Source organism: Echinops telfairi, unplaced genomic scaffold (assembly GCF_000313985.2).
Source record: "Echinops telfairi isolate 266 unplaced genomic scaffold, ASM31398v2 ScPeMD7_53;HRSCAF=182, whole genome shotgun sequence".
In the NCBI taxonomy this organism is placed as follows: Eukaryota; Metazoa; Chordata; class Mammalia; order Afrosoricida; family Tenrecidae; genus Echinops; species Echinops telfairi.
The window spans coordinates 2,933,598-2,953,944 of NW_022103951.1; the positions used below are offsets into that span (position 1 = coordinate 2,933,598).

The 20,347-nt window shown below is 42.0% G+C and overlaps 1 protein-coding gene across 7 annotated transcripts in view; it reads left to right on the forward strand.

The window, feature by feature from the left end:
- Positions 1-20,060, forward strand: part of LOC123521741 (transcription factor SPT20 homolog) — a 61,031-nt gene extending 40,971 nt beyond the window's left edge. For all 7 annotated transcript variants that reach the window (XM_045290729.1, XM_045290732.1, XM_045290734.1 and 4 more), the window contains 2 exons: positions 13,112-13,267; positions 15,501-20,060. In XM_045290729.1, coding sequence (XP_045146664.1) covers positions 15,520-17,622 — 2,103 coding nt within the window. In that variant the 5' untranslated portion in view covers positions 13,112-13,267; positions 15,501-15,519 and the 3' untranslated portion in view covers positions 17,623-20,060. The remainder of the gene's footprint in view (positions 1-13,111; positions 13,268-15,500) is intronic.
- Positions 20,061-20,347: the final 287 nt, after the last annotated feature.

Consider the following 20,347-nt stretch of genomic DNA (forward strand, 5'->3'; position numbering starts at 1 on the left):
CCCACACCCCCTGCACAGGCCAATTTAATACATGAACTAAGGCTGACCCCTTTTGTAGGAGTTCTGACAGAAAAAAAAATCCAGGGAGCAAAAAGGTAGTGCAACATAAATGGTGAACTTGATATGTTTCCCCCAGTTGGTTAATCTTTTTAGGGAAGTATCTATGTTCTTCTTGGTGCCCTTATTATAAAAGCAATTGAACATGACATGGAATGGTTTTAAATGGGGCTATGTTATGTTCCACCTTGTTCACGTAATGTCCTTTCCCTCTTGATAAAACCCATCAACTTTTAATTATGGAAATGTTCCTGATCGCAGTGACCAAATCTGGGTTTAATACAATTGGAAGTTTGTAGAATCCTGAGCCTAGAGAGTGTGAGAAATTGTAAGACAGCATGTGGTCAGGGCCCCACTGAAGGGAACTGCTTACTGGAAAACTGGTCCAAATTGGCAGAAAAAATGCCTTGATAATGAAATTTGTGACTGCTTGCAGCCTGTGAGTCAACTGTACTATTTAGGCTCACCCTAACAAACTTGATGAGTCAACACAGTTACTAAAACCACCAAGAGACTTGGGGTTCAGCTTCATTACAATGAACCAATCTTGAACTGACAAGCCTGGCCTAGTTCAACAAATCACTCTTCTTTGAAAATTTCCAGCTTTGCTTTTATACGTCTCACCCTTGCTTTTGGTCTGAGAGAGTCTCCATGGGGATAGGTGCCCTAAATGCAAGCACATTCCTACTACTTTGCTTCGGCATTATTCTTTGACAGTTACTCTTATGATCCCCATCCTATAGGATCTAACCTTACTGCGTTAGATCAGGCTTTCTGTTTTGCCCCTCAGTAAACTCACCTAACATTCATTATGTCTCAAAGTCTGAATTTTTTTCCTTTATCATCCATGATCTCAAAGGCCTGGGATCACCTGAATCGTGCAGCTCCCACTGACTGGAAAAATCAAGGACCCCCCTAGGATGAACACAAACAGAAAAGAAGGAAGACACAATCCAGAACTTGTGAAAAAAAAATCTATCTAGCACTCTTCTTCCCACAGCTGAGGGGAAAGGTCATCTCTCTAGGAGCCAAAAAATATGTTTGACTTTTCCTACTTATGAATTATTTGCATGCTTCCACTCTTGGAAGGTGATTTAAATGATAGATGTTACATGTTTGCCTTTTAAAATAAATGGGTCTTAAATTAAAGCCCCTTTTCTAAATAACTGGACAGCATTCCTCAGCCCCAATGTATTTGCTTGGCAAGGTCTTGGACGCCTCACCCTCAAACCAAAGCCATTTTTTCCTTAGTACTTAATCTGCTCCTGCCCTAGCTTTTCAGGCTTAGGATATCATCTCTCTCCCTCGAAAGCCTTCTCCAGTCACTTAGAGCTCCACCCACAACGGGTTGAAGAGCCCAGGAAATGGCATGCATTCTTTTCAGTCAGACAGTAAAAATTTTAAACAGATTTATTGATATATAATTCACGTTCCATACACTCAAATGATTTTAAAATATGTTTAAAAGTTGTGCTATCATCACCAAAGTCAATTTTAGAACATTTTCTTCATTCTTTTACCTATTAATATTATCTCCTTCTGACCGCTCCTACCTCCTGTGCCATAACTCTAAGAAACTATTAATCTAGTCACTGTCTCTATCAATTTACCGATCCTGGATTCCAGTTAAAGAAAATCATACCTCCAAACCCAATAATGACAACAAAACATAGAAAACCTCAATTCAAGAGAAAGTAGAAAATAATAGAAACTAGAAGAAATAAAAAATGGGTCAAGGGGAAAACAAATAATATGTTAAATTTTAACCCATCTGCAGTAATCCACTTTCCAATACACTCTGCACCAATACATTTCAATGGCTACAGCAGTCTTTTCTGGACCCTGAAAAGCCTCTCCTTTGTGAGGCCAAAGCAAATAAGAGTTCAGTTAAAGTCTCACTCTATTCCTGGGGTTTTGTTCTGGTTAAGGATTCCCTCCATTGTGGTATAGTGATTATTCACTGAGCTGAGATCTGCAAGGTCGGCAGTTTGAATCCACCAGCAGCTCCCTGGGAGAAAGACTGGGTTTAATTACTATTATTATTAATTGGGAGTCAATCCATAGATCATTCCATAGTTCAATCACATCAACCAGTATTGTACAATTGCTGCAAGAGTCACTTTTCAAATGACTGGGCTTTCTACTCCCGCAAAGCGTTACAGTCTCAGAAACCCACCGTGGGTTGTTACGGGTCAGCATGGACTTGCCGGCACTGCATTTGGTTGTGGTTGGTGTTTACGTAGATCAGTGACAGATTATGCCTGTTTGCCAATAGCAGTGATTCTCACACTATACAGTACATCAGAGTCCCTGGTACTCTTAAGGACCCTATGAGCAACAGAAGCGGACACTGCCCCGTCCAGCGCCATCCTCACAATTATTCTTAGGTTTCAGCCCATTGTTGCAGCCACTGTGTCATCCATCTTGTCGAGGGTCTTCCTCTTTTTCTCTGTCCCTCTAATTTACCAAGCATGAGGTCCATCTCCAGGGACTGGTCTCTCCTGACTACATCCATGTCTGAAGTATGTGAGACAAAGTCTCACCATCCTTGCATTCTGATTGTACCTCTTCCAGGATAGATTTGTTTGTTCTAGAATCCTTGGAGGGCTTGTTAAAACACAGACTGCTAGCCCACTCCACCCTCATCCCCTCCAGGGTTCTTGCTTCAATAGATCTGCAGTGGAGCTGGAATAGCTGTATTTCTGCCCAGTGCTCAGCTGATGCTTATGATGCTGATCTGGATACCGCACTTTTCGAACTGCTAGACCAAAGAAAAGTCCCCGTTGAGCCTTCTAACTACCAAAGGTGCTCCTCAGTATGGATAGCTTGGTCTTCCATAATCGCTTGTATCCTAGGTACCATTCACATCTGGCCTGAGGGTTGGGGATGAGGGTGGCCTACTCAGCGTAATATATTATTTTGGGAAAGAACACATCTTTGCAGGTTCGATTGCCTTTGGGAAAGTTGGTCCTCTTTCCCAAACCAAACTCACTGGCCATCAAGTCAATTCCGACTCGTAGCAACCCTGTAGGACAGGGTAGAACTGCTGAGACTGTAACTCTTTACGGGACTAGACCACTCTTTCTTTCTTCCTGGTTCTCTTTAGGAAGGATGGAAATCTACGGTTTCTGGGAGTTACTGTTCCTTTTATTTATGTTGTCCACCTACTGGGTACTGGAGAAATAAAGGGACACAGGGTCACAGGACCCTGATGGAGAGAGAAAGCAAAAGGATTTGTTGCGTCACACTGGAGCCCCTGGACTGTGCTGCTGAACTTGGGGCATGTACTTGTCAAGAATGGCAGAACCTTTGTGGACACCTGTAGAGATGTTTGCGGCTGTGCCTCCCAATGCACACTCTGAGATTACAATTTGTGTGCAAGGGAATTTTAAAGCAGATGTCCGGGGGCCTGTGGGGTGGGAGGGGCGGGGGCTGTGATGGGGTGGGGGAAGTGGGTCAGGAAGGGGGAGAAAGCCAAGGTATGGTCTCCAGCAAGGGCCTAATCTCTGCTTGGTTCTTCAGGGGAGCTCTGGAGTGCAAGCAATGCCTCTAAATTTATCACCATTTAAGTCCAGGGAGCTGGGCTTTCACACTCCTGTATGAGGGAGCTTCAGAAACTTAATGGCAAATTCCGTGATCTTTTCATTCAACTTCTTCAGGAACTCTTTGAAGCCCCCTCCTACCTATCTGTCCCTTGCTCTTTCTAGCTCACTCAAGCAGTTTCAGTCACCCAAGACTGGGTACCCAGGACAGGATACATAGGGAGCAGGCCCCACTTCATGTTTACTTCCGGTGCTCTGGGAAGACAGAGGCACAGGCCAGAGGCCAGAGAAGGTGCTCAAGGAGCCGACAAGGAAGTGCCAGGTGGATGATTCAGAAACAGACAGACGACACCTTCCCATTTCTCCAGATAAAATAGAGAAAGGAATCACCTTTTGAAGAGAGTAGGGGGTGGCTAACCTTTGAATTACACTAAGATGGCATCTTGGTACCTTGGCCTTGTGAAGACTAAATTGTTATCAAAATGATAATGGCACAAGGCATTGACTCTCTGAGCCAGACAATCTTTCTGGGAAAATGTAGGCCAGGAGGCATCTCCAGCTTTTCTATCTGACAAAACTAAAATTATAGTCGGGATTATCATCTTTTCCTAGCAATGCCTTTTGACTATAATTTTGTATTAGACAGTGTTATATACTTAGCAACATTAGTCAGACTATTAAAATGGATCTGATGATTTTTTTTCCTTTGAAAAATATTTTAAGTTTTTACTCTTTTCAAAATGCAGAATGACTAAATAGAAGGTACTTTGTCTACAGGAACATCTCTGGGTAAGGCAGGAAAAAAAAAGTAAGCTTCAATATATCCCTGTAATTTTGAAAGTCTATGCCTATTGGAGCCTGCTATTTTCCCTTCCATATTGATATATACTGCTTAATATCCACATAGACATTTTTATTATTTATTAAATCATAATTGATATATATACAAATATAATTTTCATTTTCTGAACACCAAACAGAATTTGCTGAGCTACATTTGATACAAACTGGTAACGTCTTCCAATATGTGGTCTAACATAGGCACAAAGGTACTGTGAAAAATGTAAACTGGTTTGGGCTTTCAGTCTAGTCTTTGGAACCCTTTCCACCTCAGCAGGGATGGTCCAGTGACTATAAGGGAGTCTGAGTGATGATGCGAATCTTGCTTTTGCCTGTGGCTCCTGATGTCGACCATTGTTTTCATTCTCCTTCTTATGGATATCAAGTTTGGCCCTGTTCATTTTATTCCAATTTCCCTCAGTCCAGAGTTTTGAGAGGCTGCTAATTAAAGTTCTAATAGACAGTAAGTTTCATGTGAATAAGTGCTTCACCTTGGAAAGAATTTAGAAACAGAGAAGAAAGAAAAGCAGACACTATGCTTCGGAAAGTCCTTGCTAGAAGGGCTGCCATTTTTCAAATAAGGGTTAGGAAGCCCAAGGACTTCTAGGCAGAACATGGTAATTGACGGGCAAACAGAAAACTTGTCTTTTAGGGAACCCCAAACCAAGAAGACTCTCTTGCTTTCAGGGTTGTTTCCACATCTGGACTCTCCCAGCCCATTCTTGATCCGATGGAGGAGGAGCCTGCCAGCTCTCCCAACTTCCTCTCACAGCTCTGGGGAGAAGATGCTATTTCTGCAGGCCTTTTGACCTGGCCCTTTTCCCAGCACACATGCTGCCAACTCCTCTCTGCTCTCCAGTCACAGTTTACACTCAGTTTCTCCATCACTCTGTCCCGATTATAAACCAGAGACAGCGATAAATCCAGGGTGGTTGTGTAAACTGAGATTTTCATGTAAACTGAGATTACCTGCTTTTCGGTTCTGTTAGCTTAATCACTAACATTTATTGAGTGTTCATTATGTACTAACTGTTTACATCCCTTAATCCCCTATAGTCTAGGATTTAGAGATGAGAAAATAAGGGCTCAGAAAGGACTTAAAGCTCGTCGAAGCTCACATAACTAGGGTAGGTCCAGGATTTTGAAGCAAGCCTGGGTTCCTGTTGCACCTCTTAGGGATTTGTTTCTGAGATTTGCGATCTTATAAACAAAACATTTTCTAGATATTATATTTTAAAGGGATGACATTAGATGTTCTGGGAAAGCCAGCTTGCATCTTTTTTTCCCTGATGGTTGTTCTTTTACGAACAACCATTAAATCTCTCACAATTAGTTCCATCTCTCCTGGTGGGCTGGGAGAGCCACTCTCCCATGACATACACCCAATTTGATCCACTTTTAGACTATGATTTCAATTTAAAACTTTACGTTATGTGTAATAGTGTGCCTTTGTTTCTCTTGGTTATTCATTCTAATAATATTTAATTGATGTTTTAAAAATTTCATTGCTAAGTGATCAATATGATTAAACATATTTAAAAAACAAGCAGTCATTTTGCTTACATCTGCATTTCTTCAATAGTCAGATTATCTGGGAGATTAAATTTTTGTTGTTGAAAATATACAGAGCAGGACAGATACCAATTCAAAATGTCTACATGTATAATTTATTGACATTGATTACATTCTCACCCTCCTTCTTGAAATTGTTCCTCCCTCACTGCCCCCTAAGTTACACATCTAACTTTTTTAGTTGCTATTAACAATTTGGTCCAAAATAGATATTTCTTTAAAATACCACAATACTCAGGGAAGACATGCTTGACTAATGAAGCTAAGGACTTGTGGTGGTACTGTGGGTTTCTAACCACAAGATCAGTGGTCTAAACCCACCAGCTGCTCCTCCAGCTAAAAATGAGGCTGACTGCTCCTGTAAAAATTTACAGTCTTAGAAACCCTATATAGGGTCAGTATGATTTAGAATCGATTTGATGACTGTAGGTTTTTGTTTTGTGTGCTTTAAAGATTATTTAAGGGATTTCTTTCGTTTGGGGGTTTATGGATTATCTGGGAGCAATAGTTTCAGAGGTTCACCCAACTTCCATGGCTTGAACTCTAGAAAGTTTGGATTCTGAGACTTTGAATTAGTGTTCCATATTTTCCCCCATTTGATCAAGATTCTCCTATAAAATTGTTGATCAAAACAGTTAGTAGCAGTAGTAGCAGCAGCAGGGCACTTTATAGTTCTTCTACTGGCAAAGGAGGTAGTTAGTTGTTCATGGGTCCCCAGTTTATTTCCAAAAATTTTATTTGGAAAATATATATATAACTTGACTGAGTTTTTTATTGGATCCAGCAGGTTTGGGGTATGGAATTCTTTGGTATCTTCTATATGGATAGAATCATGTTACCTAAAAAAACAGATAGTTTTACTTCTTCTTTAATAATTTAGAAGTTTTTTATTCCTTTTTTCTTGCCTGATTGCTCTAGTTAGAACTTCTAGTACAGTGTTGAATAGTAGTGTTGACAGTGGATTTATTTGTCTTATTCCTCATCTTAGAGGGGAAGCTGTGTATTTTTCATTAATGTCCTTAAAGAATTTCTCTGATATTTCTAGTTTTCTGTGTATACTTTTTTTTTAATCAGGAAAGGGTGTTGGATATTATCAAATGCATGCTCTGCATCAATTGAGGCATGTGTTTTCCTTTGACTTTTAAATTTCTTTAAAACTTTATGTGTGTGATTTTCCTTTATTCTCTGTGTGTGGTGCATTACATGGATTGATTGTTATACCTTTAATTTTAACCAGATATTGGACAACAAAACATCCCCCTTTTGCTACAGAGCTATAGAGTTCTCCAAACTAAGATTAAGTGAATTTCAGATAGCAGAATACCATTCTTCCCTAGTTCTCAGCACATTCATCGCATGGCACCAGTACTAGTATCATATTGCTAACATAGCAAATTCCTTAAAACTAAGTGATTGAAAGGGCCCTGGTGGCGCTGTTGCATAAGTGTTGAACAGCTGACTACACAGTCGGTGGTTTAAACCCACCCACCACTCTGCAGGAGAACAATGAAACTGTCTGTACCCATAAAGATTTTCAAAGCCTAGGAAGCAGATTACAGACCCTGTGAGTTGAAATAGACATTAGAGAGTTTGTGTTTTAATTTAAGTGGCTTAAACACAAAAATTATTATCTTACAGTTCTGAAAGCCAAAAGTCCCAAATGGAATTTATTGGACTAAAATCAAGGTGTGGCTATGGCTGCATTTGGGGAAGGGGCTTGTGGGCCATTCTTTCAATGCCAAGCCAGTAGCATAGCATCTTTAGATTTCTTCCCTGACTCTCCTGCTTCATTCACAAGAATTGTTTTATTGTGTTGGATCCAAATAATTCAGGAGAATGTCCTTCCCACCTCAAGATCTTTAAAATAATCAAATCGGTGAAGTCCTTTTTTTGCCATCTAAAATAACACATTATGATTCCGGGGAGCTAGTATTCTGTCTACTACAAATATACAAGGCATGGTGCGATGTTCTGGGTAAACAACAGTGTCATACCAAGGCTCAAGGTCAACAACAAAAGGCACATATCATACACTCTAAAATTGCATGATATAATGCTTTGCTCACATAAAGAAGTGACATGGTGAGATCAGCTATAATTGTCGGCACCAGTCTCCATGGATAATGGGCTCCTGCATGGTGCTGGTGCAAGGCAGATGAGAGAGGATGTTCCCAGGCCATGCTGACAAAGAGGCACCATCAGGCTGTCACCAATCAGGCTAGATTCCACCCCTTCAAGTTGACACAAAATTATGTAACTACCACACTACCTTACTTCAAAATGATATAAAACTACAGAAATTAACCTAGTGTGGTATAGGAACAAAGATAAATATTTGTATATCAGTGCAACAGAATTGAGAGTCCATAAGTAAGGCCTAATATATGCATATAGCCCATTTTTGTTTGGTTTTGTTTGTGTGTTTTTGAGGGGAGGTCAATTGGTTTTTTACAAAGGCAATTCAATGGAGAAATGATCATCTTTCAAACAAATGATCCTGGAACACGTGGGCATCCATGTGTAAAAGTGATCCTTGACTCCTAGACCTCATCCCTTAAAAGTGAACCCAAGATGGATAATAGCTCTAAAAGGAAATCATAAAACTTACAGGGGAAAAAAAACAAAACAGGAAAATATCTTTGTGACCTTGAATCAGGCAAAAACGTATTAAGTCTGATGCCTAAGGCACAATTCACAAGAGAAAAAAAATGATAAACTAGACTTCATAAAAATTAAGAACTTCTTTTTAAAAGACACAGTTCTGAAAATGAAAATATAAGATGAATGGAGAGAAAGTATTTTTGAAACACATATCAGATACAGGACCTTTAATCTAGAACACAAACCAAATTCACTGTCATGGAGTCGATGCCTACTCATAGCAACCAATTAGGACAGGGTAGAAATGCCCCCTTTGGTTTCTGAGACTGTAACTCTTTATAGGAGTGGTAGGAAATGTCTGGCTCTTGGGCTCACAAGGCCTGAAAAATCATCAATACCAGCTGACATCACATACCTCGCCAGCAGTTTCAGGCATCATATGAGGGGTGAGTTAATTAAGTGCTTGAGCAAATATAGCAGGCTCTTTTTTAAGTTGATAATTTTGTATGGTTGCAAATGATGTTATAAATCTCCAAATGGACCGAGGCAGGAAAAAAAGTCCCCGCCCTTGATCTAGAGTAGGTAAAGAATTCTCAAAACAATAATAAGCAAAGAAGACAATGTAAAAAACAGCCACTTCAACAAACATATGAGTGGAAAATAAGCTCATGAAAAGTTATTCCGTATCATTAGTATCATTCATTTGCAAGATGCACATTAAACCCACAATGAAATGTACCAGACACCTATTAGCATGATTTAAAACAAACCGAACTGATTATACAAAGAGCTGGCAGGAATGAAGGGCAATGGGAACGATTAAATATTATTGTTGGGAATACAGAATGGTACAACCATTTTAGAAAATAGTTGGGCAGTTTCTTATATCATTGGCCTCACATTACTACTTCTGGATATTTACCCAAGTGAACTGAAGACTTACGTTAATAGAATATCTTATGTGCAGATATTGTATCCATGTTATATGGTGGCGTCAAAGGTTTTCTAACTCCATGAGTGGGGAGGAGAATTGAGATTAGCTCAAGACTGAATCCTGTGAAGTGAAGGTTTGACACAGAGGAAGTACACAGTGGCTTTCTTTAAAGTGAGCTGGATTGACACTGTGGCCTTCACAGGTTGCTCCGTCATAGGAAGGATTGTGAGAACAGCGCAGGCTAGGCCACTGCCTCCTGTTGTACCCAGGGTCTCCATGGGTCAGAACTGAGTCACTAGCACCTAACACCAACTTATTATAGGGAACTAAACATATTATTTAAATAAACGGGAGAAAGAGCAAACTAGCTGACTAACTAGAAATTAGGTTGATTATCCTTATTTTACCATTTGAATTTACAATTTACAATCTTCCCCTAGCATATCTTAGTTTGGTCATGACTTTCTCAGCACTTGCTGTTCTCCACCGCTGCGGTAGGGGAGGTAGCAGTTAGATCACTTACGGTCAAATTGTTTGCTCATTAACATGCTTGGAAGACTCAGAGGAGGGTGTGCACTCCAAGTAATTAAAGAAAACCTTATCTTGCGGGAAGACCAGGCAATTAGGCAGCACAAGGGAAGGGGATGGCCAAAGCATGCTATCACACTGCCAGGCCAGCTAATGGGAGCTGGACCACACCCCGCCAGGTTCAGAGCCGCATCCAGCACAGCTGTGGCCCAGGCAGCCTCGGGGTCTTCCCTGGGGGAAGTGAGGATGGGGTCACACCCTCCACTTTTGGCCTTGTTTGCTTCAACAACTGAAATAACTCACATAAATTTGGCCATTTCACTTGAATGGAGTTCAATTTCATTTCTCCATATGTCCAGAGATCGTTCATAGCTCATTTTTCTATCGACATCATTAGGAACGAAGGCCAACTGCTGTCACTTATCCTCATTCCTAGGTGTGATAAATGTTGCCTGTGTTCCACCCATGTCCCCTGGGCGCTCACAGTCTGTACCCACAGACAGTATCTTCCTGCCAGTACCTGTGACCCTGTCTGAGGGCCGCCAGGACCTGCTCAGCCTGTGTGGCCCTTGTCCTCTGCATCTGAGAATGTCAGGGAAGGGCAGCCCCCAGGCAACGCTCCCCTCCACCCTGACCCCGGAACAGTGCTCAGGAAATAGAAACAGAACTGGATGCAAAATGTCCCAGCCTCCAGAATTGAAGGTGCTGATAATTGTACAACTCTTCTTGGTGTGATTGAATTATCAAATTGTATGACATGTGCATGAAATCCTAATAAAATTATTTTTAAAAAATAGAAATTCCCAGCTTCCTCACCCCCTGTGACAAGGGCAGTGAGGCACCCATGCTTGCCAGCCCGAGAGGGAATGCCTCCTTGGTGTGTGCTGGGCACCTCACTTGCCTCCCCTTCGTTTTAGACTTGCTCGTTGGCCACAGTGGCAAGCGAGCAAGTCTAGTGTGCAGGTTAGCGGCAGCCAACAGAAAGACGCCTTGGGCATCTTTGTTTGAAAATGACCACTTGGCTCAAGCACAGGTCTGCAGCTCCAAGGGCCCTCTACAGCCTCAGCCAGTTCTCAGCCCACAGCATCTCTGGTTAAATAGGTATCGAGCAGAGCTTTCCCTTTCTAATTAGCTTCCCTCCCCAAATGCATAGGGTCCCTATGGGTCGGCACGGACTTGGTAGCACCTAACCACAACAGCCACCAAATGGAATACTGCTAAAGAGCCAACCGTTTTTCAGCTCCCCAACACAGACAATCCCTGAGGTCAGGGTAGATGACAAGCCTGGAAATCTGCCTGTAGGCAGCTAAGGGTATCTGTTCACATTGGAAGAATCGCTGCCAGTGCTTTCCTTGAGGTGCCAAGCTCATGGTTTTTTCTCGACTCCTGAGACAAACACAGTTAGGGTTGCATTCATTCACAGGCTGTTTAACTTGCATGTTAGAATTTAGGGGTGACAAAGTATTGTTTTCTTTTCCAGTTTTACATAGCTAACCTATCAGGTAGTTACATAATCTGGAGTTGACTTGAGGGTATTAAGATTGAAGGGGTGGAATTTAGCCTGTCAATCAGGTCGCAGCCTGATGATGACTCCTTGTGGGCATGGATTCTGGGAACTTTCTCTCCCTCTCTCTCTCTCTCTCTGCCTGGTCTTCCTATTGACAAGCCATGCAGAAACTTTCTGGGCTCTGTGAGAGTCTCTCTCTCTCTGCTTCACCTTCCTGTTTAAGAGCGACACTGGCAGAGCTAGAGGTGCCAGCGTTGAAGTGCTTTCACCATCATTGAATCCACAAGACTTTTCACCCACTGGCCAATGATCTTCCTGCATTCAGTGTCATTGCATGTGCTGCATGAATCTGATGAGGAATTTATGGACTAGTACCAGACTTGATGTGGACTGGGCTGGGATGTTTTCTTAATATACAATTGGTCTTTGATATAAAGCGCTCTCTTACACATATGAGTGTCCCTGGAGTCATTTCTCTAGTCAACCCAGTCTAACACAGGTTAAACTTAGATATGTTGAAAGAAAACAAAAACTGTCAGGGAAGGGTGCTTAAAAGAGTTAAGAAACCAAACTATTCCATACGCCCTTGAAGCCTCCACAAAGACACGAGAGGCTAGTGGAAAATCATTCTTCTCTGTTCATGAATAAGAGTCAGCTTTAAGCAACTCTATTATATATGGCACTTTACGATGCAACATCTACTGTAGTGTATAATAACCATCATGACGATTGCTAATGACTTTATTTTAAAGTCATCTATAATTCAGGACTTCAACGTCTCTTCAGTTATTCCCATTACAGAAAATTTTCTATGAATATTTTAATATGACTAAGTCTGGAGCTATAAGGAGCCCTGGTAGGCTTAGGCTGCTACCTTCATGGTCAGAGTTCGAAACCACTGCTTGCTCTATGGGAGATCGATCAGGTTTTCGGCTCCTGTAAAGATAGAAAGCATCACAAACCCTAAGGTCATTACAAGTCAGAATTGACTCGAAAGCTGTTGGTTTGGCTTTTGTTTTTTAACTCCCGATTTAAATAGCAAGCTATTTAAAAAAAATTATCTGGCAGAATTCAAGGCAACAAATTGGGGGTGCTAACTGCAAGGTGGTAATTCAAACCTCCCTGCTCTGTGGAAGAAGGATACAGTTTTCTGCTCCGGTAAAGATTCTCAGAAACCCTTTAACAGGTCATTAACAGAGGAGGCCCTGGGTGGTACTAATGGTTAAGGAATATGGCTGCCAACAGAAAGGGTGGAGGTTCAAGTCTAGCCAGATGCACCTCGGGAGAAAGACCTGGTGGCATAGGTCTGAAAAACCATCTATTGAAAATTGTAGGGAATGACTCATGGCACCTGGGTTTTTGCTCCTGCTGTGTGTGTGTGTGTGTGTGTGTGTGTGTGTGTGTGAATTAGGTGGGAGTTTTCATTTCAGCCCATTTTTGTATTCAACAACTGAAACAAATGATCAAAACCCACAATAGGGTGTCCTGTGCCCCCTGTGTTAAAATGTTTTGCTCCTCTTCCTCTTGTAGGGCACTATCTTCACTTCACTCAACACCTGTCTACCCTCTAGCCCAGTGGCCTGGAACGTGCAGACTCTCTGGCCTGATAAGGCCCAAAATATCATCTATACCGGCTTAAATCACACATCTCACCGAAAAGAAGCAGTTCCAGCCCTTACATTAAGGGTGAGTACATTAAATGTTTAACCAGTATGGCCCTGGAATGATGCTGTACATATCCAAATGGCCCTTAGTAGAGAAAAAGGTTCCCAGCCCCTGTATTTACTTCTCCCTTTCCCTCCCACTCTTGGTAACCATCAAAGTCTGTTTCTCTTGGTTAAAATCGTTATCTTGATTGTTTTTCTTTTATATAAGGCCTAAAACAATATTTGTCCTTTTGAGATTGTTCAATTTCCCTCAGCACGCTGCCCTCCAAATCCATCCATGTCGTGAGGTGCTCCACCATTGCATGACTGTTTTTCAGTGATGGGTAGTATTCCATTGAATTTCTACATTAAAGTTTATCCAGTCTTCCACTGGTGGGCATTTGGGTTGTTTCCATCTTCTAGCTATTGTGCATCGGGCTGCGATGAGCATAGGAGTGTCTGTATCTGCTTGTGCTATGATCCTTATTTCTATATACCAAGTAGAGGGATTGCTGAGTCCTATGGTATTTTTATTTCCAGTTATTTGAGAACGTGCCATGCCACTTTCCACAGTGGTTCAACATTTTTACAGTCTCACCAGCAATAGATGAGAGTCCCAATCACTTTCCACCCTCACCAGCTTTTCCTATTTTCTGGTTTTGTTTTTGCTATCAAGGTGAAGTGATATCTTGTCGTTGATTTGCATCTCTCTAATGGCCAGTGATCAAGAGCATTTCCTCAGATAGCAACTGGTTTTTGTTCATAGAAAATCATGGCCCTTAAATTATCTAAGATTCTATCATAACCTATAAATCTATCATTAGTACCATGTCTATGGTTTACAGTTAGTGTTACTGTTGAAATTTTATTGCCATTGACCACAATATTTCTCATCCTATCAGACTTAACTCACCTTTTAAAAACAAATGGTGTCACGTCTTTATTATCTTGAACTGCAATCCACAGACACTATACCTTACCTAGCACGTAATTTAGGAGCCCTGGCTGCATTGTGGGATAAGGGTTGGGCTGCTAACCACAAGGTCAGTGGTTCAAACCCACCACCTGCTCCTTAGGAGAAAGATAAGGCTGTCTGCACCTAATTAGAGAAAAAAATACAAAGGAAAATAAAAGGAACATTATTGTGTGTCAAAATGCCACGTTATGAAAATACCTAGGCCCCGGATCACTGGAAGATAAATGAAGAAGTCCTATGCCAGTACCAGATATATACAGTTCCACATATGTACGGGCAACAAAACTCCTAACACACTAATTAAAAGGGGAGGAGGGCTGAATTGCAGATGATACCAACAGGCGCACTACCATTAACGGCAGGTGATTACAGAAGCAGTGTACAATTCTTGGTAAGGCTACCAACAAAACAAATTACATGAATGTGTGTGCGCACAACACACACACACACCACCACCACCACCACCACCACCACCACCACCACCAAGAATATTTTTTCCACGTGAAAGGATTCATTTTTATTTTCTTACCTTTGTGCATATAGTTCTTAAATAAACTTGTCTTTTCACCTTTTCTTTTTAAAGATTTTAAATTAACGGCTTCTTTTCATGCCTTTCTTGTCATCGCATTCCCGTGAAAATTGAGGTCCATTAAAATTATTCCCAAAATGTATCAGTATTTTCCACGGCTGCATATGCTTTTCTCTGTGGCTTTAACAGTAAGTGGAAAAGAAGGGGCTGGCCCAATCCACCACGCCACATGGAACTGGCGGGGGGAGGGGGGCAGGAAGACGAAGGGAGGCTATGAGAGTAGGTAGAGACGAATGAACTTCAAACATGGTTGCTTGGTGCGTGCCTCATGGGTCTTGCGTGGTGCGTCTTACGCAATGCGTTGCGTGGTGCGTCCTACGCAATGCGTTGCGTGGTGCGTCCTACGTAATGCGTTGCGTGGTGCGTCCTACGTAATGCGCCATGCGTGCTTTGTGCGTGCTGTATGTATCCGCGCCTGCGTGGAAACCAGCCTGTCGGGTCGTGTTGAGCTGACGGCGCCTTCATCGGATTCTGAGATGATTTCTGAAAAGATACCAGTATTTTAGAGAAATTCAAAGGATTTGGGGCTTAAAAAAAAATATGGAAGCGAACATCACAGGAATTTGGTGTGACGCTTCTTGAAGGTAGGTTTCTTATTCATAGTGAATAAAAGCCACTTCACAGCAGACAGGCGGTTCTTGATAACTGACTGCAGGTGTGACTTGCATCCGCTCCCTTAATGAACATATGCTTTTTCTCTCCTTTTAGGGCCCCATTTTATACAACAATGCAGCGAGCTTTAGAAGAAAATTTGGGCCGCATGGGCGCTCTCATTGAAAGTGCCCAACAAAGATCCCCTAAAAGAAAATGCATTTATAGTGAAAAAAAATCAATATTTCAAAAACTTTATGACTTGTATGTAGAAGAATATGAAGAAGAGCCACAGAGTGCACACGAGTTAAGAAGAAACCTAAAACTGATAGAGAAACTGGTTATGCGAGAGGACTTGGCCCGTTTAGTGGTCAATCTGCACCCTGTGAATGAGGGCTATTCTCTGGTGCTCATGGGAGAAATTGGGTACGAATCTGAAACCATCGAGCTGCCATATGAAGAGAGAGAGCTGCTGGAATATCTGGATGTAGCCGAATTGCCTCCCATTTTGGTTGAGCGCTTGGAAACATCTCAGGTGAATGTTTTTTACTCCGGATGTATCTTCACAGAAATCCGGGACTACGGGGAATACAGGAATATGCCAACATGTACCTTCCAAACTAGATGTGTTCTCCTATGTCCAACAAAGCAGACTTTAGCCTGTGATGTTCACGACAACCCTGAAAAGCCTCTGGAAAACCACTGGGTGTTTGAGAGCCAACAGCAATTAGCTAGCCTTCGTCTTCATCCTTCTGAAGCTGTATCCTGCACTAACGGTCTTCCCTCGGTCAAGCCAAGGATGAAGAGTTACCCAATGAAACGGTATTTCAGGAAGGGTTATAGGCCCTCCCTGCACCAGCGCCAGGAGTCGGGGTGGACTCATTGTCTATCGCCACCTCAGGTAAGGTCACTCACTTCTTCACAAACCGACATGGGAAACAAAGCTGGTCAACACTATGGCCAGAAAATTTTTAAAGCAGAAGACGATGTGGAGATGTGGAAACAAAGTCCCTATCATCTGGCCACACCATCGGGGAAGTATGGCACCTCACGACCAACTGCCAACGACTCTTATCAAGTGAATGATCGCTACTCACGTCATTTTGAAGCCCCTAATCAGCATCAGAAATTAAGGCTGAGTGTCATGGAGTCATCGAAAGACCCACTTCTCTCTAAGACTTTACACCCTTGTGAGATACCTGCATCCCACTTTGACACAGACTGTCTCTTAGATTGGTACATGAATGAAGAAAAGTTTGCTGCTGCTGCGTACCAGGACTTATTCCGGAAGGAAGCCAGATGTCCAGACAGAATGTCACATAGTGCCAGTGGCTTGGCAAGTCCAGGTCAGCTTTCTCCAAGAAAAGAAATAGAAACACCTCAGAAAGTATCTGTTCGGGTTTTGCAAAAGCATTCACCTCTATTCATCAAAGTTCCTTCAACCTCGGGAAATCACTCTGTGGCTAACTCCTCTACGCCAGAGCAGGCCAGTGCCATTCTTAAACCTGCAACTCCTTCTCCTGCCTCTAAACTACCAGTTCCTTCTCCGAAGCCATCTGTAGACTTTGGTCAAGTGAGCCCACATTCTGCATGGGCCCCATCACCTGCCAGCTCGTCACGAATGGACACAACCACAGTAGGCCTGACAAGCACTGGTGGACCCAGCTCTGCCAATGCCAACTGCCCTGTTCCTGCAGCACAGATTTCAGCCAGGTACCCATACTCTGTGCATGACTACTGTCGCCGCCCTGGTGGCCAAACTCCGGCAGAAATAAATCAGAATGACTGTGTCCCGTCGAAAGTTCCCCCCCCAACTGCAGTGCCAGGCGCAGTGAAGGCGGCTCCTCGAGCATGTGTTTTGCAAAGGACCTCCATTGTGAAGCCTTTGACGGTCCTCAGTCTCCCAAATGGTCATTTCATTATGATCTCGCAGCAACAGCAGCAGGTCTCTCGCATTATTATCCGGAATCCTTCCACTGCTTCGAACCAGCCAGGAGCACAACCTTCTATCAGCCAAGTACAGAATTCTAATCAGCAATCTGTCACTGTCACCAGAGTAGAACGTCTTGTGCCACTCCGGGTAGTCGTGATGTCTTCGAAGATACCAGAGCAAAGTGTGCCTCAGAAGAGACCCCAGCCCCTCTCTGCCTCACCACAGCAGGAGTCACCAGCCAAGCAGATAAAATTGTCGGATCCTGGAATGCTTGAGATGGAGGAGGCCAAGCAGGTCAGGAAGTAAAACAGAGGGAGGTACACCAGCCACTCCCCAATTGTGAGCCTTCCAGTATTGTTCCCCTCTGGTTTAGAAACACTAGAGCAACAAACTGAAGGATTCTGAGATTTTGCTTCATTTTTAATGTGCTAGTAGTTTTCTATTTCTAGTTGTGCACCTTTTATACAAGTCACACTCTACGGTTGGAGCTTCTGCAACCGTGAAAACAGGTACATGTTGTTGGAATTGAACAATTATTAGTAAGCTTTATATTTAGAGCAGTTTCAGGTTCATATAAACCTGAGTAGGTAGTACAGAAAGTTCTCAAAGAGCCTTTCCCCGGTTTATAGTTTGATGTTAATAACATTTTCTACTTCTGTAGCATATTTGTTGTAATTAATGGAACAATATCGATGCATTATTATGATTTAAAAGAGTCCATTTTTTTATATTGGGGTTCACTCTTTGAATTTTACAATTTTATTGTCTTAGAGAAATGAAGCAAGTCAAACATCCCCCATTACAGTATCATACAGAATAGTTTCACAGCCCTAAAGCCCTCTGTGCCCCATCTGTCCATCCCTTGCCCTCCCCGCAATCCCTAACAACTCAAGTTTTGCCTTTTTCAAAATGTCTCATAGTTAGAATCATACAGTGTGTATATTTTTTAGACTAGCTTTATACTTGGCAATATGCATTTTAAGACGTCTCCATATCTTCTTGTGGCTTGTTAGCTAAGTTTCTTTTATTGTTGATAAATGCATTGTATGAGAAAGTACACAGTTTATTTTCCCATTCACCCTTTGAAAGACATCTTTGTTGCCCCCAGCTTTGGGAAATTATTAATTAAGCTGCTATAAATGCCATATGCAGGCTTTTTGTGTGGATGTAAGTTTTCAACTTATTTACATGACTATTTAAGAGTTGGGTTGCTAGACCGTATAGAAAGCCTCTGTTTGTCTTTGTAAGAAACTGCCAGACTGTCTTCCAGAGGGGCTGCAGCATTTTACACTCCTCCCAGCAACTAGCAGAGTTCCTGTTGCTCCATATCTTCGCCAGAGTATGGTGGTGTCAGTGTTTTGGAGTTTCATCAGTCTGATAAGTGTGTCGTGGTGTCATGTTTGTTCTAATTTGAAAGTAGTTTCACTATTTATACTGTATATGGGAATGACCTAAGCTATACTACAACTATCTTTCAGAAGAATAGAGTTTAATATTGGGGTGTTTTAGTATAAAAATTAATTTTATTATACTTATTACATTAGTCACAAATGTACCATCTTTGCAAGTCTGTTTTGGGAAAAAATAAACTTTTAAATCTGCAGAAAAATGCTGGCAACACGCAGATTGAGGTACATCAAAGACCTCCAATTGTGTGCAATGACTTGGTGGCAGATATGTCAGTGTGACAGGCCCCTTGAATAGGTCCCAGGTGCGTTCAGTTCTCCCTGCAGAGCCCCGCACTCCTGTACCCCACTGGCCTTGAAAGGGCCCTTCCTAGGACACCTTGTCTTCTCTCTTTTTAGAAAAGTAGCTACATTTTTAGAATGTTAGCTTGTTTGCAAACAAGTGAACACCCTCAAATCAGAAAATTAGTTATTTGTTCGCTTTTCAAACATAGGTGACCCTGTTTGATTCTTCAATGCAGCATGTGATAGGTTTTGCATGAACGTCCCTGGGTCAGGATTCTCAGTGGTTTGGCTGTTAAGGCCTGGTAATCCCCTACAGTATGATATAATGTGATATTATCGCTTCCAGAATGGGGTCTGCTCTGAGCAGCAGATTGTAAGATGATCGTGGTGGAGGGCAGCCCCTTCCTCAAGTCACCACCCTGGTGAAAGTTAAAGGAAGTCTTCTCGGGAGTGAAGCTTCCTGTGTAAGTAGAGGTTCTAGGGAAACTTGCTTGCTTCTTGTTGGTTCTGTATCCTGCTTCTAGTTCATCAACTACTGGATTTTGGGACTTGAGCCAAGGGCCTGTCCACCCAGGGAGCCACCGGTGGCCTGTCATTTGATCTGCTGGCCCACAAACTTGACCTGCTGCCTTTGGATTTAGCAACCTCTGCATCAGCCAGTCTGTGGGCTTCCAGCTTCCTGGTTTGTTAGCCCCGCAGCTACGTGAGTAAAGACAGGCCACCAGCCTAACATCTCACCCCCAGATTTGAACTGCATTGGACTTACCCCTTATCCAGTTTTTACAAGTGTATGAACTATTTTTCTAGGTATAAATTTCCTATTCCTCTCTCCCCTTAACCCTGGACAATCACAAAACTGCTGTCTTATCTCTATACTAATTTATCTATTTGGATATTTTGAGTACTAATTTACCTATTTATATATTTTTGGCAAGTGGAATAATATAATACGTGTTCTTTGTATACCTTTTTATATTTAGCATATGTTTTCAAGCTTTAGTCATGTATCAGAACCTCATTTTTCCATGTCTGAATAAAATTCTGTTACCTTTGTGTGGATTTTGTTTTTCTGTCCATCTGTTGATGGACTTTTAGTTTGTTTTCTCCTTTTGGTTATTGTGAATAGTGCTGCTGTGAACATCCATACACACATTTGCTTGAGGGTCTCCTGCATATTATTCTATTATAGCTTTGAAGAGCAACCATTCTACATAAATGTGCTTTTCTAAGAGCATATCTTTAGTTCTTTCTGGAGAAAAAGGAAATTTTGTTTGACACAAAAGAGGGAAAGGTCAAGTTCGAGCAAACATAGGTGCATGTATGTTGGGGGGAGGGAAAGG